Genomic DNA, 18,872 nt, shown 5'->3' with positions numbered 1-18,872 from the left:
ACCTGCATACTCAATTGTCCATGTGATTCGGGGAGCAGAAATTACAAGCTTCACAAATTGTCTATATAGCGTGGTTCTGCTGACCTTAAAGACAGATATATCCCCCCTGGGATGGCATGGGGTCCATGATTTGTTTATTACCTGAATGTTACATAACTTCTCGAAACCTCCATGGCCTCACTTCTAAATTGTTTATGACCATTTGTATCTCATAAGATGTTTGCAAAGATTAAATCACAGGACACTCTTAAATGTTGTGCATGTAGTTAATGCTTAATAAAGCATATGTAAATAATGGGGGTGGGTGGGTGCTGATGACTGTTAGGAGTACTGGTAGGAATTTGCAGGCTGAAGCTCAGAATACCCACAGTCAAGCTCAATAAAAGGGTGGGGAGGCACTATGTGTATCATGACCACCCCTTTTATTGAGCTTGACTCTTATTTCGGCAGAGAGAGAGACAGACAGATAGACAAAGAGATGGGGGCAGGGGGGAGAGAGAGAGAAACAGAGAGAGAAGCCAATGGGCTTCTATAAACCGGAATTAATACACTACTGTTAATGACAAATGATTGTGTTGAGTTATATTTATAACCTAGGTTACTTAGTCATTTGATGAAAACACATTCCCATTCTTGGAGGTGTCCCAGATACTGCATCACGCCCAGCAGCTTGAGGGTATAAACATCACTGGGCACAGGCAGGGACATGAGGGCATCTTCTCAGTGCAACTCAGCTGAACTCACATCTCCTGTCAACATATCCTACAACTACTGCTCTGGAAACTTCTCCTCCTGCTCCTCTGGGGTCTACCAGCACTACCCAGGCTACTTCTGTGGCTCCTTATACCACAGCAACCTGGTCTACAGCACTGACCTCTGCTCTCCCGGCACCTGTCAGCTGGGTTCTTCTCTCTATAAGAGCTTTCAGGAGATCTGCTGGGACACCCCTAGCTGCCACATGTCCTGTGTGGAGTCCAGCCCCTGCCAGACCTGCTACCGCCCCAGAACCTCCTTGCTCTGCAGTCCCTGCCAGACAACTTACTCTGGGTCTCTAGGCTTTGGATCCAGCAGCTGCCACTCCCTGGGCTATGGATCGAGGAGCTGCTACTCAGTGGGCTGTGGGTCCAGTGGCTTCAGATCCCTGCATTATGGAGGCTGTGGCATCTCTTCCCTGGGCTGTGGATCTGGATTCTGCCCCCTAACATATGTTCTCTCTAGGACATTCCAGTCTTCTTATTACAGACCAACTTGTGGATCTGGCTTCTACCGATCAACTTGCTAAGGGCTCCAAATGTCCACGTTGCAATTATTTATCTCAAAGTCCATCTCAGCTATTATCTAGATAGAATCTATATTCTACTAACCAGAAGAGATAATTTTTTAAAACCTATTGATATTAAAATAACTTTTCTCATAGAATACTCATCTCTTTTTCTTCTGTTTTCTTGTATTTTCCCCTTCCTTCTCTAGTTAAAAATGGATCAAGGGTTGATTTCTTTTTCTTCAAATAAACTCATTTAATCTGGTATCAGATCACAAATCTTGTTGTTAATTTTCTTTATAAGATGTCTATTAGAAATTTGAAATCCCCACTTTTTGTCTAAAAATAAAATACTCACTTTGTAGGAAAGGAGTAAGTTCCCTGATAGGCAGAGTTTTCTAACAACAGAGAGCTAGTTCCTGGGAATTTCTGCTAAGTAGACTCAGAGATTGGACAAGAGATTATCTCTGCTTTTCTATTCATGGCCATTTAAGCCTAATCAGGACACTTCACTTTGGTTAAACTACTAATGGGTCTAATCTAGGAAGAAAAGATCCAGAGACAGCAGTGTTGTTTTAGCAAGTACTAGCCTGGCTGTTTTTATGAGAAAATTATCAAAATCCTACCTCTGTAATCTTCCTTCCTAGACATATATAAGCCATAATAAAATTCTGAGGTCAGGATTTTAACTGACTTCAGTAGCTAGTGTCATGAAACAAACGGTTTAGGTATGGATGAAATTAAACATGTATGCATTCCACTATAATAAGAATATAATATCTAAGAGTTTTTTTTCTTTTTAATGTTGGTGCTTCACTCCCTCTTCCTTTTATTTGGTCACTATGAAGTCATCTGATGTTATAGTAGAAGTCACCTGAAAACTGTCTGAGACCTGGCAGTATCATGCATAGGTGACACGGACTGAGAAGTAAGACTTTACCTGTTGATATCCTGGGCTTGTATCTGGATGTAGAACCAGATAGTCCATTACATTCTTACATTAAGTGGAACACAATCATCTACATTTTCAAATATCTGAGTGGATGTGGGTAGCTCATCGTTCACTGCTCTCACAGCTGTTTTCCTTCTCGCTTTTCTTTCTATGGAAATTGAATTTCGTTTGTGCCTCCCTCCTCGTCCACATAGAGTCCTGCAAATGAATGTGGTTATGCCTTAGGCTTTAGGATTGAATTTGGCTACTTTAGAGCACCCCAGTACCTACTGAAAGTGATTGGTTCAGGAATGAGCATGTGATCTGATGTAAGCCAATGAGAAACAAGGAGCCATGCGGAACTATGCTTCTGGTAAAGTTCTTTCTCTGGGGTTTCTTAAAGGGACCCTCTCTACCTCCGGATTTTGTTATATGTGGAATGCTGCATCCATTTTGCATATGGCCTGATTTTTTTTTTTTTCTTGAGACAGGGTCTCCCTCTGTTGCCCAGGCTGGAGTGCAGTGGCACAATCTCAGCTCACTATAACCTCTGCCTCCTGGGTCCAAGCGATTCTCTCCTGCCTCAGCCTCCTAAGTAGCTGGGATTACAGGTGCATGCCACCACGCCTGGCTAGTTTTTGTATTTTTTGTGAAGATGGGATTTTGCCATGTTGGCCAGGCTGTTGACGAACTCCTGACCTCAAGTGATCTGCCTGCCTCAGCCTCCCAAAGTGCTGAGATTACAGGTGTGAACCACCATGCCCGACCTAACCTGAAAATTAAATCATCAAATGAAAGAGGCCAGAACCAAGAGAAATGCAGGAGAACAGAGCCTGGACCATCTCACTTCTGGACACTGGTTTATGTAAGCCAATAACATTTCTTAATTGGTTAAGCCATTTTGAATTACAATTTCTGTTACTTGTAGCTAACATGTTTTTAAATGAGACACTCATTTAAAATCTTCAACAATCCTCCTTCCCAATGAAGTCCCCTTAATATAATTGTAAAGGCCATTTGCAGCCCATCTCTGGCTTCCCTCCAGCCCCTTTCTCACCACTCCTTTACCTACCTACACTTCACCAACGTACACTCCATCAATGCTACCCACTCCCATTTCCATGAACACATGGTGTAGGACTGAGCTCATATACAGCCTAGGATCTATTACAGGAATATATATATCCTCCCTTCAGAGTTCACAGAAATATCTCTTTTCTCACCCTGTTTGGTTGGTTGGTTGGTTGGTTGCTTTTTTTTTTTTTTTTAAGAGACAGGGTCTCACTATGTTGTCCAGGCTGGAGTGCAGTGGCTATTCACGGACATGATCCTACTACGGATCAGAGTGAGTTTTCCCTTCTCCATTTCCAGTCTGGGCTAGTTTGCCCCTCCTTAGGCAATGTAGGGGTCCCCTGCTCCCAGGAGGTCATCATATTGATGCAGATTTACTGTGGACATCCAATCAGCAGAGCACACTACAACCCAGAACTCCTGGGCTCAAGCAGTCCTCCCTCCTCAGCCTGAGTAGCTGAGACTACAAGCACATGCCACCATGCCTGGCTTACCCCTTTTAAATAAACTCTATAGTCAGTAAAGTTGATTATTTCCTAAACAATACTAGCATTATATATATATATATATTATATATATATATATATATGTTATATATATGTACCAATTTTTAATATTTAACTAAAAGTCTTATTTTTATTCACTACTATTTTTTACTTGTTTGTTTACCCTCATTGTACCCTCCATGAACAAAACAGAATCTTGTCTAACAGAATCTTGCCAGCAGTTAATACAGACACACCTCAGAGATATTGCAGGTTCCAGACCACTGCAAAGACTTAAAAGTCAAAATTATTTCTTGATCTGTGGGCTGCAGAATAGCTGTTCTCTTAGCAGGCATGGAAACAACATTAATCTGATTGTACATTTCTATCAAAGTTCTTGGGTGACTAGGTGCATAGTCAATGAGCAGTAATATTTTGAAACGAATCTTCCCTTAGCAGTAGGTCTCAACCATGGGCTTCAAATATTCAGTAAACCATGCTGTAAACAGATGTGCTGTCATCCAGGCTTTGTTGTTCCATTTACAGAGCACAGGTGGGTTAGATTTAGCATAATACTTAAGGGCCTTGTGATTTTCAGAACGGTAAGTGAGCATTGGCTTGCACTTGTCACCAGCTGCATTAGCCCCTAAAAAAGAGTCAGCCTGTCCTTTGAAATTTTGGAGCCAGGCATTGACTTCTCCTCTCTAGCTATGAAAGTCCTAGATGATGTTATCTTCCAATAGAATGCTATTTCATCTAAATTGAAAATCTGCTGTTTTGTGTAGCCACCTTCTTCAGTGATCTTGGCTAGATCTTCTGGATAACTTGCAACAGTTTCTCCATCAGCACTTACTGATTTACCTTGTACTTTTATGTTATAGAGATGGTTTCCTTCCTTAAACCTCATGAATCAGCCTCTGCTAGCTTCTGACTTTTCTTCTAAAGCTTCCTTACCTCTCTCAGTATTCATTAAATTGAATAGAGTTAGTGCCTCACCCTGGATTAGGTTTTGGCTTAAGGTAATGTTGTGGCTGGTTTGATCTTCTATCCAGACCGCTGAAACTTTCTCCATATCAGCAAGGAGCTTGTTTTGCTTTCTTATCATTTGTGTGTTCATGTAGAGTATCGTTCTTTTCATTAGTATAGGTTAGCACTTTTAATTTCCTCTAAGTACTTTTCCTTTGCATTCACAAGTTAGCTATTTGATGCAAGAGGCCTAGCTTTCAGTCTGTCTCAGCTTTCAGCATTGTCTTCCTCACTAAGCTTTTAATCATTTTTAGCCTTTGATTTAAAATAAGAGGCATGTGACTCCTCCTTTCACTTGAACACAGAGGCCATTTTAGGTTCTTGATTGGACTAATTGTAATATTGTTGTGTCTCGGGGAACCAGGAAGCCTGAAGAGAGGGAGAGAGACAGGGGCATGCCGTTTGATGGAACAATTCTAACACACACGTCATTTGATTTATTAAGTTTGTTGTCTTATTGGTATGGGAGGCAGCCAGGGAAGTGCTGGGTAGAGAAAGGTGGGTGCCTGGCTATGGCTCCACCCCCAGGCCTGTGCCCACGGACCTAGGTGAGGACAGACATTTCTGATTTTTGTGCCCAAATGTTGCATTACCCAAGACCACCTGGCCTGCCACGCCCCCCATCCTGTGCCTATAAAAAACCCGAAACCCTAGTGGGCATGCTCACAAGCAGCTGGGCATCAAGAGGAACACACCAGCAGAAGAAGACACAAGTGGCTGAACATCAAGAGGAATGCACTGGTGTAAGAGCACACCGACAGACCCCGGCAGACCTGCAGACCATCAGCTGGTGGAACAATGCGAAGTTTGGCCGGGGCAGTTAGAGGAGAGCCTGGTCACTGAGCGGGCCCAATTCCAGGGTACAAACACCTTCCCACTCTATCTCCCTTCTGGCTCTCCCATATGCTGAGAACCACTTCCATTCAATAAAACTTGCACTCAACTCATTCTCCAAGCCCACATGTGCTCTAATTCTTCTGGTATACCAAGGCAACAAACTCTGGGATACAGAAAGCCCCCTGTCTTTGTGATAAGGCAGAGGGTGTAATTGAGCTGACTAACACAAGCTGCCCACGGACAGCGAAACTGAAAGAACACTGTAACACACGCCCAAGGGGGCTACAGCTGTAAACATTCACTCCTAGACACTGCTGTAGGGTTGGAGCCCCACAACCTGTCCATCTGCCTGTTCCCCAGAGGTTTGAGCAGGCGATCACCAAAGAAGCAAGCCACAACCCCACTGCATGCCTTGCAAGGGAGAACAAAAGAACTTTTCGCATTTCATTATATGGATGTGGTTTGTGGCACCCCAAAACAATTACAAGAATAACATTAAACATCACTGATCACAGATCACCATAACAGACAAAATAATAATGAAAAAGTCTGAAATACTGCAAGAGTTACCGAAATGTGGCACAGAGACATCAAGTGAGCACACGCTATTGGAAAAATGATGCCAATAGCCTTGCTTAATTCAGTGTTGCCATAAATCTTTAATTTGTAAAACATACAGTATCTGCAAAGTGCAATAAAGAAAAGCACAATAAAATGTGGTATGCCTGTACTCAATAAAAGATAAATAAATATTGAATAAATAAATGGAATTGAGCTAGGTGACAGTCCCCAGGATATGTCAATGACACATCAAACACGCATTCATTTTTGCCGGTGGAACTCTTTTTAGATAAGCTAGTTGTCACCAATCCTCTGATCATCATCATCACAATGGATTTAGCACAATCTCAATGTCTCAATGACACACTGTCACAACTCCAGTGCCTACAGAAGTGAGACAACTCAAAAACAAATTCACATTTCTGGATCACACAAAAACGGAAAAATAGCTTCACTCAAAGATAACCTCAGAGGAAGGCAAGAACAACTATATCTGAGGAAAGAAGCAAAAACAAGGGTATGATTACTACAATAAACTATAATGCTTTCACATCCAAGATACAATGGGACAAAGGGTCGGAAAATGTGGACTATAATACTCAGATGTTCAAAACACTGTGGTTCATTCTTTTCTCCAATTACTTATTGTTAAGAGCTGCATAGACACCGTGTAATCCTCCAACTTTTATGTTTTACTTCTTTTATTTTTTGTTTGGCTGTTTGAATTAATGTGTCGTATAACTGAATTGTAAATGACCAAGAACTAGCCAAAGAAGCAAAATTATTTAGAGATAGTCTCAGAGAACAAATGGTGTCACATATACTTTACTTTGTCACATTATAAAATATCTATTTCTCATTAGAAACAGAAAGCTGGCAAAATACCATTTCTATATTCCACATAGGAATTTTGAAGTATTCTATAACTTAAAATTTTTTTCTATGTGCATTACAGTGTCTGAGAAGGGTTATATGGTGCTTGATTTATTTCATAGAACGTTATATTTAAGAGAAGTTACTCATTTTCCTCAACAAAAGCCTCTTTTGTGGTAGACTAATGTGCACTTGACTGCAGAAATATACTTTTAATTTATTCTCAAGAGTTGCTCTCAAATACTATAAGATTAATACTATAAGATGAATTAATATAAGATTAATACTATAAGATTACTAATTTTACAGTTGTGGATCTTGACTAGCATCTGTGGGAACTAATAATGTACTGACTTCAGTCTTTGGTCTGTCCTGTTAAAATTTTATATGTAATCTTAATAAAAATCAGATGGTCTTAAATGCAAGTGAAGATTTCATTCAACAGACAGTTTTGACAAGATGTCATGTAATGTTAATTCTATGTTATTAAGATTCTGACCGAAAATTATAGGATGTGACAGCTGGAAGGGACCTTAGAGAGCTTCTCATCTAAACTCATTGTCTTAAAAGATATCCAGAGAGGCAGAGTGACTTGTCCAAATTTATGCAGTGAATTGATGGAGGCAAGGCTGAAAGCCAGATCTTTTCACGCTTTTTCTAGTATTCCTCCATTGCTATGCAATTGTTCTTTATGAAACTTCTTGAGTGGAGATGAGGAATGGATTAGAATTAACTTAGGGCATTTGGTGAATGGAGAAGAGGAATGGATTAAAATTAACTTAGGGCATTTGGTATGAGTTTGGTTGATGAGATAAAACTAAGACAAGGATGAGGTAAATAAATTATGGTACCATTGAGATGAAGAGAGTGACTAGGCCCAAGCATGGTGGCTCTTGCCTGTAATCCCAACACTTTGGGAGGGCGAGGCAGGAGGATCACTTGAGTCCAGGGATTCAAAACCAGCCTGGGCAGCATAGTGAAACCCCTGTATCTACAAAATGATTTAAAATAGTCAAGTGTGGTGGTGTGAGCCTGTAGTCCTAGCTATTCAGAAAACCAAGGTAGGAGGATTGCTTGAGTCTAGGAGTTCAAGGTTGCAAACTGTGATCACGCCGCTGCACTCCAACCTGGGCTACAGAGGAAGACCCTGCCTCTGAAAAAAAAAAAAAGAATGGTTATTTTATTTTTTATTTCACATTAATGTTTATAAACAAGTGATTAAGAAGTTTAGCATAGCCATATGATCAAATATAAAGGACATATAAATTATTCAATGGTACAACTACCAAGTGCTGAGCTCTTGAGAGATGGAGACAAGTTCCATCCTTAATGGGAATAAGTATAATCCAACCTTTAAAGGAATGGAATGTGAAAACACATAATTATAAATCAACAACATAATCATAAACATAAAAAACGGTGCTTGTTTTCACTTATAATTTTATATCAATCCTAGATTGACGTTATCATGAGAAGTATCTTAGTCTGCATGAAGATTCCTAACCTAATCAGTAATAATAGCTGTTGTTATTTATCATTCAATATGTGGCAGGCAATCTGGTACCATATACAATATCACGTTTATGTTAGTTTTTAAAATGAAAAGGCCATGACATAGAAAACTTATTGAACCTGTTCAAAGTTACAGTTTGAGATTGTAAATATTGGCTTAGAATCCTAGCATTCTCACTCTAGAATTCTTACATTTAATTGCATCCTCATACCAAATGTTGATATTCCACCCTCTGGTGGTGAGGAGGTGCCACTGCAGCTGCAATCATTCCAGGAGAATGATTTCAAGTCCAGGAGAGACCAGGGAATTGTTCAACCCTTAGTAGCAAGAGTATCCAGTTGCTGTATGCAATTAGGTAACCAGTTCTATCTATTTCCCAAGAATACCAGCAGATAAACTACATAATCATAAATTTTCAAATGCTTACAAAGCTAATACTTAGCTTTAAGTAGGCTGCATGTAAACAATTCCAAGGTGACCAGTTGCTCTAGCCTACGTCATCCCATAGTAATAAACCAGGTAACTCCCTCTATAAATCCAGCAACAACCAAAATCTGTGTTTACTCATTGAATCAAAATTATATACTGAAACACTTATTAATTTGGCACTCACTTAAATAAAATGTGTGAATGCCTCATTCCAAAGAGAAAATAACTCATGGAGTGACCTTATTCACAAATGACAGACTTGACATCACCATATTGAGATTTGAAGGGACTGCCCAAGTACTCACTGATTGACTGCATATTGTGAAATTAATAGGAAGGCTGCTGGCTGGAGACAGTTCTGTAAATTCCAGACTATAGGATGTCCTGCCTATGCCTACACAATTTGGCAAGAGGACCCTGTGTTGGCATTGAAAATATTGAAAACTGGTTCCCATTTTCATGGTAAAAACATACCTACATGGCTGGGCACTGTGGCTCATGCCTGTAATCCCAGAACTTTTGGAGGCCAAGGCAGGTGGATCACCTGACGTCAGGAGTTTGAGATGAGCCTGGCCAACATGGTGAAACCCCGTCTCTACTAAAAATACAAAAATTAGCCAGGCGTGGTGGCACACGCCTGTAATCCCAGCTATTTGGGAGGCTGAGGCAGGAGAATGGCTTGAACCTAGAAGGTGGAGTTTGCAGTGAGCCAAGATCAACGCCACTGTACTCCAGCCTGGATGACAGAGCAAGACTCTGTCTCAAACAATAAAAAAATAAATAAATAACCTACAAATAAATATGATTTTGAAATAGTTGAATAAGTTTGTGCCATGCTAATAAGTAGCTTTCTTAATGATTTTGTTCTTATTAAACAAAGGGGTAGCCAAAAGATAGACATAGTTTTTAATTTTTTTCCTTTGAGTTCAATACTCTTGCCAATTCTTAGAAATCTTGGATATGCCAACATTTCAAAACTATATTTCTTCAGACATTTAGTTATAATTTGAATCAATTTTTATTTAGCACCTTCTATTTATGAATTTTTGAAGCTAGATACATTTATGGAGATCTCGTGATATGGCAACAAGACACCAGGCTCGGTGTTGTGAGTATGGAAGGGAGGAAGATACACATGCTTCTCCTCTTCATGGAATTCACAATTAGTGGCAAAGGCACAAAAGAGAAATAAATAAAATCATCATAAGTTAAGATGAGTTTTAAAAAGGAAAAATATTAGACCCTGATAATGGAATTTTTTCATAAAGGATGATAGACATTCAAAGAAGTAACTCTTAAGACACAAAAGATGAGAACTATAGATAGAATGGGAGAAGACAATGGAGGGGTGAAACAGACAGGCAGCTGCGTGTGCAAAGTACAGAGGCAAGGAAAGGTTTAGTGTGCTAAGGAGCTGCATAAGGCCTGTGAGGATGAAGCATGTTGGGCAGAGCCACATGACAAGAGTTACACTTAGAAAAATAGGGTTGGGTGTGGTGGCTCATGCCTGTAATCCCAGCACTTTGGGAGGCCAAGATGGGAAGATCACCTGAGGTCAGGAGTTCGAGGCCAGCCTGGCCAACATGTTGAAACCCTGTCTCTATTAAAAATACAAAAATTAGCTGGGCGTGGTGGTGGGCGCCTGTAATCCCAGCTACTCGGGAGACTGAGGCAGGAGAATTGCTTGAACCAGGGAGGCAGAGGTTACAGTGACCCGAGACCATGCCATTGCACTCCAGCCTAGGCAACAAGAGCGAAACTCCGTCAAAAAATAAAAAATAAAATAAGAAGACGAAGAAAGAAAAATAGGCTATGGCTAGGTCTTATAAGATGTTGTAGGGAAGTCTAAAGGAAAAAGATCTTATTCTAAGGACAATGAGAATCCATTTGGTATCTTTAAGCAAGAGAATCACAAGCTATAATGAAGCCTCCGTGCAATAATGAAGCCTCTGTGCAATAATAAATACAAATATGTGTAAGAATTAAATGGGTGGCTGTAGAGTTCATGTGGAGGGCACAGTGAAGTATTTAAACATACAAGTGTGGTTATTCAAAATTATGAATGACTTGCATGTGTTACAAAGGTATTGTATACAAGATGAGTGTGCAGCCTATAAAGCTGAAAGTATTCAGATGTGCCCCTTTATATTTATAATAGCCTCCGCCTTTCACATATCAAGGAAGTGTTTGCATAAGAATTACTGAGAATTGCTGAATGTTCTTGGGCTTCTTCAGACCTTGGAAAGGGAGTCTAGATAGTGCGCTAAGACTATACTTCTATTTTATTGTCATAGCTGAGCCAAGTATATTATAGAGTATGTTACAGAAATTGTGCTGGTCGGTTCTGTGCCATGAGTATGAAACTATGCTAAGAACGATGTCCTAATGCAATAAACAAAGGAGCTGCTCATCTGTCTGCAGTCAATAAAAAAAAACACAGAATAGAGAAAGATGAAAAACACATCGGAAGAAGGTTTGTTGTAAAGGAAAGGAATCAACCTTTGAGAAGCACAAACACAAACAAACCACTTTGTCAAGTATAGAAAAAAGGAATTAAATCTATTAGTAATTCAGAAAAGGAAGTAATAACACCTAAATGGGAAGATGGGGAAAGACTTCAGGAAAAGGAAGCATTTAAACTTGGCTTTCAAGGAGATGAGGGAAATGAAATATTAGGCAAAAGACAGGTGTTCCTTGGGCAATGGCCACGTTCAGTAGTTTGCATGAACAGTGAGAAGGAATGTGATCACAAAGTCCTCTCACAGCCTGGTCCACTGGAGAAAACAGTATCTGAGTGGAATGAGATGGGGCTCAACTGGATCCAATTCTACCTTTAAATGTCTTGAACATCAAATTACCACATTCTGTTACATTAGCAGCTCTCAAAACCAGTGCTAAATGTTAATCAGTATTCAATTGGCCACTGCCTTATGCATTTCTTGTTGTCCACTTACCAATGTTCAGAGTCATGGTGGCAAAAAAAAAAAAAAAAAAATGTTAGCTTGGGTGAACAGGTTTAGACTCTTATTTGACCAACCCCACCTTGAATGAGTCATCTTTGGAGCTAACATAAAAGCCATTTTGAAGATTCAAAATGGACTTACATCTTTGTTAATAAGACATCATCTTCATATATAACCAAAGTGCTAATGAGATGTTATCCTTCAAATTAGTTTAAGCAAGGAGTTGCAAAAAAGTCTTGAGAAGAAGCCAACACCCAGGTTTCTGAGTATATAATCACTCCACCAAAGAATTTAATTTTCAAACTCAGCATGTTGAGTCCTTATGACCATCTTTAATTAAGGATTTTAGCAATATGCTTCATAGCCACTGCCATTCACTCAGAAGCTTCCACAATGCCCCACCACTCTCTGCCATCACACATGGCACTAATCCTATAAGCTTTGAAGATGGATTGTGTTTGCCCAGCAGCTTCCATAGCAGAACCTGGCTCCTGGACAACTTTCAAGAAACCTGCAGTGAAACCACCAGCTGCCAAATGACCATTTGTGAACAGGACTTATTCACAGATGATAGCTGTGTGCAAAGTACCTGCCTCCCCGGAGTTGTCCAAACAACTTACTCCAGTTCCAGGCCCTGCGAAAGGACAGCGTGCCAATCAGAAAGTTCTTCAGCAGGGCTGGCTTGTGTTTCTCAGCCTTGCCAATCAGAAAGCACTCAGCAGATGGGTTTTGTAGCCCAGAGCTGCCATCCTGCAAGCCTCAAGGGAAACAGTTGCCCACCCAAGACTTCTGAGTCTAAAAATTGCCAAACTCTGGAATGTGCATCTAGCCAATGTCAGTCTGAGAACCCTGAATCCAGTTCCTGTAGACCTCTGGTCAATGTAACACCTGAGCCACAACTCCTGGAACCTTCTTCCAGCACTTATGAACCAACTTGCTGTGTTACTGGTGGTTTTCAATTGCCTAGTAAGTGAAGATCTGTAGGGGAGATAGCATATATTCTCATTTGGATAAATTTATTTTTGAGATACTTAGATATTTTGTATTTCTTTACATACAAAATGTTGTACGTGTGTTTGTTAGTAAATGAACATGTCTTATTTTACTACTCTCTCCAAAGATAAGATTTTTTTTCTTGTTGTTCTTTTGGGTATGCCTAGTGGTAATCTGGGGTTGGAAAGCATGCTAACTATTTTAGAACAGTAGGATATGATTTGTTTTTAAGCAATAAGATTTGTAGCCAGGAAATAACATGAATACTTAAAGGAAACATCACACTTTGACTGCGAGTTGCTTTCTTTGGAAATACTTAGCATTGGATCTGGCTTATTAAGTAATGTGCTACTAGTCTCAGAAATTCATAAAATATTGGAATTAAAACAAACCCAAAAGCCAACCTAGTCCTATGAATTATGATAGGTTCAACCCTATCAGAGGTTGCCCAAGTAGTTAATAACATCAGAACCACAACTAAAATCCAGACCTATTCACTGGCCATCTGTTAATTTAGCCATTGAATCACGACATTCTTAAACTAACTATAAGATTAAGTCTATTGCTTGAATAGTGCAAGGTAATTTTGAATTTCACCTCCATGGGCTTTATAATGACATAGCAACCAGAAAGCTTTATATAGAATGAACTGAAGTTTAGCATCTTCATTTTGTTCCCGCTGATTTTTTTTTTTTTTCCTGATTTCATTTTTTCTTAAGTATTTTTTGAGTTTGGAAAATATTCTTTGTATTAAATAAATTGGCTTTGTTTGGAAGCAAAATTTGGACTTGTCACACTATTATTTTTATTCAATCCTTTTGTGGGTGTTATGTTACAGGGTTTTTGTTTCTTTGTTTGTTACCTAATGAAAATAGTATAAATATTTAGAAGAAAAGAGAACATATCCTCTTGTTCTAATTTTTGTAGTGTGAACCAGAAAGGAGTAACTCATGACGGTGGTCAACAGAAGATGGAAAATATACTCATATGAATATCATAAGACCATAGAGTCAGATGTGTGAAATTGATTAATTTTAGTTAGATAGCTTAGCTATTCTGAAACTTTTGGTATGCTCTTAAATTGATCTTTTTTTTTTTTTTTTTTTTTTTTTGAGATGGAGTCTCGTTCTCTTGCCCAGGCTGGAGTGCAGTGGCATGATCTCGGCTCACTGCAACCTCCGCTTCCCGGGTTCACACCATTCTCCTGCCTCAGCCTCCCAAGTAGCTGGGACTACAGGCGCCCGCCACCACGCCCAGCTAATTTTTTGTATTTTTAGTAGAAATGGGTTTCACCGTGTTAGCCAGGATGGTCTCGATCTCCTGACCTCGTGATCTGCCTTCCTCAGCCTCCCAAAGTGCTGGGATTACAGGCATGAGCCACCACACCCAGCCTTGGATCTTTCATTTTTTCAGGGCAAAGTAAGGTAATGGTTGAGAGCATGAACTCTGAAGATGGATTTTCTTGAGTTGGAATCTTAGCTTTGCTTAGCGACAACTGTTTAAATTCCAACTGTGTGACTATGTGCAAGTTATTTAACCACCTCAGTTTCTTCAACTTCAAAAGTATGAGCCTTAATAAGTTAATAAATTGAAAGTGTAAAGCTTAAAAAATTACCATGTATATAGCAGATTTAGCAACTCAGCTACCTCAGAGACTCAATATGGAGGAGGTAGTGGGGATTTGTAAATAAACCCAGAAATCCATGACAGATTGGGAAAGCTAGTCATCCAACAAAAGAGAGATCAGCTGTTTTGTGTTTTGGAAGATGCAGGTGGCATCATCTACTAAAGGAGAGAATTAAGAAACTCAAACCCTATCTAGTTGAAGTGAATTGGCAACTATCTCCGAATCTATGGCAAATCTAATGCTATTGACAATTTACCAGTTAGTTCTGTGGGTGGGTGCCATGGTGATTCTATGTATCAACATGATTGAGCCAACAGCTGCCCAGATTAAGCATTATTTCTGAGTGTGTCTGTGAGAGTTTTCAGGGGAGATAAGCATTTAAATAAGTGTGCTCAGTAGATGGCCCTCTCCAATGTGGATGGGAATCATTCAGTCCATCAAGGGTCTAAATAAAACAAATGATCAGGGAAGGAGAAATGTGCCCCTGTATGTTTCCTGCAAACCTACTTGAGCAGGGACATTGGATTTCTCCAGCCCTTGGACTGGATTTATACCATTGGCTCCCTTGGTTCTCAGGTCTTCACATTTGGACTGAAATTATATCACTGGTTTCCTTGCATTTCCAAGTTGCAGGTGACAGATCATGAGATTTCTTAGCCTCCATAATTGTGTGAGCCAATCCTTCATGATAAATCACTCACTCTCTCTCTTCATACACACACACACATACATGCGTATACAAATACATATATACGGTGAGTTAAATATATATATTATGTAGATCTATCTATCTATCTATCTATCTATCTATCTATCTATCTATCTTATTGGTTCTGTTTCTCTATGTAGCCCTGAATAATACAGTGGGCTAGACACAGATCATCTCAAAGAGGAAGATTTAAGCCTAAAATCTATAAACCACCACTTATACAGGTGCTCTGTAGAGGGATAGAATTGAGGGAAGTCTGAGAGAGGCCAACACTATTCAATACCATCAATAGTATTCAGTATTGAGTATTGAGCCTTTGGCAGCCTCAGTAGCAGAACATCCCTGAAGCAAACAACATTGACGTAAAGCTTCCGTCCACAGCACTGATGGCAGTAACACAGCACTGGCAACAGTAAAGACAGAATTTATCTCGTGGCAGCTTCTCAGGATTCTAGTCACAGCCAATCATGTGAACATAGATCAAGTTCATTCACAATGAGGATTTTTACTAATGCGATGCCAATTGGGTTGCCCAGAAAAAGTTCAATTCATTTGGGCCACTGTTTCTAAAGACAAGAAGGAAAACCTACCCATTCCATATGCCTTCCAAGTATATATTATTTACTGGGTGTAGCTTGCTGAGAAAACAGGACTTTGGTGAAAACTGGCTATGTGTGGTATGTGTTGTGGGGCAGGGGTGTGCCAGGAGAGAGCGACGTGATGTTAAGTTTCACTTTTCCATCTATTCTGCTCATCATTCTAGACATTAGCTTTCCAGACTGAGCTTGACCACTCCTCGAAGGAGATGCTAGCTGAAGAAGGGGCCAGTATTTAATCCAACTCAACATGGAGCACATTAGAGCTCCTAATAGAAATTATGTGGACTCAGGTACAAAGGACTTTTGATATTGGAATATGGAATGCCATAATTGTATAAGGAGACCTTGGTAGGAAATTTAGTGTAAGGAAAAGGACATGAGTCTTATAGTATGACTAGACCTTACTCAATTCCAAATTCTGTCCATTAAAAGCTATGTGCTCTGGGATGAATTAACATTCCTTTTTTTTTTTTTGAATCAGTCTCACTTTGCTATCCAGACTGGAGTGCAGTAGTGCAATATTGGCTCAGAGCAACCTCTGCCTCCCGGGTTCAAGCAATTCTCATGCCTCAGCCTCCCAAGTAGTTGGGATTACAGATGCGTGCCACCACACCCAGCTAATTTTTGTATTTTTTGTAGAGATGGGGTTTCATTATGCTGGGCAGGCTGGTCTTGAACTCCTGACATCAAGTGATCCACCTCTCTCAGCCTTCCAAAGTGTTGGGATTACAGGAGTGAGCCACTGCACCAGGCCCAAATTAACATTTCTGAGATTTCGTTCCATTATTATAAAATGGAGATAATAATATTGAAGTCATTGGGTGATTATGACAACTAAATGGCATGATTCCAGTTAAATGTTTAGTGGAGTGTTTGGCACATAATAAGAGCACAATATATGCTAGGTATCATTTGTTACTTCATCTGATATTTTTCTCTTGGGCCTCAATATCAATTTGTTTTTATGACTGTCTATAATGCACTTGAATTCAGGGCAGAGACCAAGAAAATCATTTCATTGCATGTGTAAAGGATGGAAGCAGTATGGGACATAAGCAGGATATTCCATGCAAGACTCACTTTCAAGCAATGTCAAAACATACCGGTGGGTGTATGCTTGCTACAGAGCATTCTTCATAGACCAAGGGACTTCTTCCTGCCTACAAGGAATGGTAGGATTTGTGTATTGGTGTCCTAAACACTTCAAGACATTGGTAGTTTAACCACAAGTTTTTCTCTTAGAAGTCAGGCATTATGACTATCAAGAATTTCTTCTTGCCTACACAGTACTGGGTCGAGAGCCACAAAATAGCTCTTATTAATTGGGTGCTTATTATTTATGTAACACTTTGTACATATTTTATCATTTTAAACTCAAATAACCCAATGGTATAAATAAGATTAGTAAATCCCCCTTTTTCCAGTGAGGACAAAGGCACAAATTTGTTTTAGGGAAGACAAGACTTTGCTCTGTGTTAGATGGGAATTACGCATATCTTTCTTTAAGCCACGATATCCTTCCCTAGTTCTACTTTCTCTTTCTACTTTCAAGAATCTTACTTACTTCCTACTCCGTAATTTAAGTAAGTTTTCCAATACAGGAAGTAAATGGTGGAACAAGGATTTTAACCCATTAATCTTTAAAGCTTGAGTATAACCCTTTACTACCTTAATTATGCTTGACTTATATTATACTTCTAGTCATTAGAGTAACTTCAAATGTGGAAGAAATATCTGTGCTATGTGGAGAACCGATACAAATAATTTGATTAAAAATGATTGGTCTGGTTATATTGTATTGCTGTGAGGCTGCAGAGGAAACACCCAGAGAACTGAATATTGTTGACTGAATGGCTCGTTTGTAACTCAAAAATAAATGCAATAAAGGAAATGAACATATTTTCATTAGAGTTTGTAAAATACTATGCACTTGAAATATCTTAGAAAAGAACAAATACTAACTACAAGTCATGTGTAATCAATAGAATCTAGATGCTAGGAAAGGGATTTAGATGGCATGGAGTCAGACTCTCTACAATATAACTATTGCCGTAATGCTAGTACTTTCATTTTCCATGTCCTTTAGTCCTTATTCTTTTTTAGTTAAATAATATTTCTTTTAAAAATTTTGAAGTCATTGTAGACACTAATGGGATAGGACAGGACTTTGCTCCATGTTAGATGAGAATCACTCACATCTCTGTTGAAGCCACAATATCCTTCCCTAGTTGTGCTTTCTGTTTCTACTTCCAGGAGTCTTACTTCCTCATTTGAAATTCCTTTACCTAGAGAGTTGTTCTAGAATCTTCTACTTGGACTCAAATAATCGTTGATTGAAAAAATAGTTAAGAAAGAATAATAGCTAATATAATTGATAAATCATATTCTGGTTATATCAGAGATCTGACCTTGATGAAGTATAAAATGCACCATAGGTAGATAGGTACAAATACACTAAATATCTAAAGCTGAATTTTTAAAAAAATGCAAATTTTTATGTAGTTGCATAAGAATAAGTTATTTGCCTGACTTTTTATATAACTTTCTCTAGCTTTATGGAAAAAAGTCACTAATGGGATTGAAAGAGAGTTGTCCCTTGGATCCCAGAGGCAAAACTAATGCAGTTGCATCCAGACTTAAGAACAAAGAAATGTTGAGGGTAAATTTCAGAAAATAGTTAAGCCAATTTCTATTCTTACATTACTCAATGGTACTGGGTCATTGGCCCTGAAGGAGTTTAGTAACCACTAATTGACAAACATAATGAGAAAAGAAGGCTGAAAATCAAAGAGAAAGCTAAGAATAGCATTGCCCTTGGTATTGCAGTGCCTTGTCACTATTACTTTATGGACAGTTGCATGTTCCTTATTTAAATTGACTGTGCAGAGTGAAACACCTGGATGAAAAAGTCCTCTTTCACAATAAACTGTGTCAAAACTTAGAGTAGAGTTGTTAGCCATTGTTATCTCCCACTTGGCATGAGCTAATTCACTT

General features: G+C 39.2%; 2 protein-coding genes across 3 annotated transcripts in view; both read left to right on the top strand.

Annotated features, from left to right (window-relative positions):
* Positions 1-704: 704 nt before the first annotated feature.
* Positions 705-1,540, top strand: LOC117096677 (keratin-associated protein 13-1-like). Its single transcript, XM_033234113.1, has one exon. It carries the CDS (start codon positions 707-709, stop codon positions 1,280-1,282), a length of 576 nt encoding a protein of 191 aa, XP_033090004.1. The 5' UTR covers positions 705-706; the 3' UTR covers positions 1,283-1,540.
* Positions 1,541-12,228: 10,688 nt separating this feature from the next.
* LOC117095662 (keratin-associated protein 27-1) overlaps positions 12,229-18,872 on the top strand; it is a 77,244-nt gene continuing 70,600 nt past the window's right edge. For both annotated transcript variants that reach the window (XM_033232268.1, XM_033232267.1), the window contains exon 1: positions 12,229-12,916. In XM_033232268.1, coding sequence (XP_033088159.1) covers positions 12,304-12,916 — 613 coding nt within the window. In that variant the 5' untranslated portion in view covers positions 12,229-12,303. The remainder of the gene's footprint in view (positions 12,917-18,872) is intronic.

Source organism: Trachypithecus francoisi, unplaced genomic scaffold, assembly GCF_009764315.1.
Source record: "Trachypithecus francoisi isolate TF-2019V2 unplaced genomic scaffold, Tfra_2.0 Lachesis_group14, whole genome shotgun sequence".
In the NCBI taxonomy this organism is placed as follows: Eukaryota; Metazoa; Chordata; class Mammalia; order Primates; family Cercopithecidae; genus Trachypithecus; species Trachypithecus francoisi.
Note: the sequence above shows the minus strand (reverse complement) of the source record. Positions and strands in the feature narration are given on the sequence as shown.

Coding starts and splice junctions, on each gene's coding strand:
- LOC117096677 (XM_033234113.1), top strand. CDS start 707: ATGAGGGCATCTTCTCAGTGCAACTCAGCTGAACTCACATCTCCTGTC.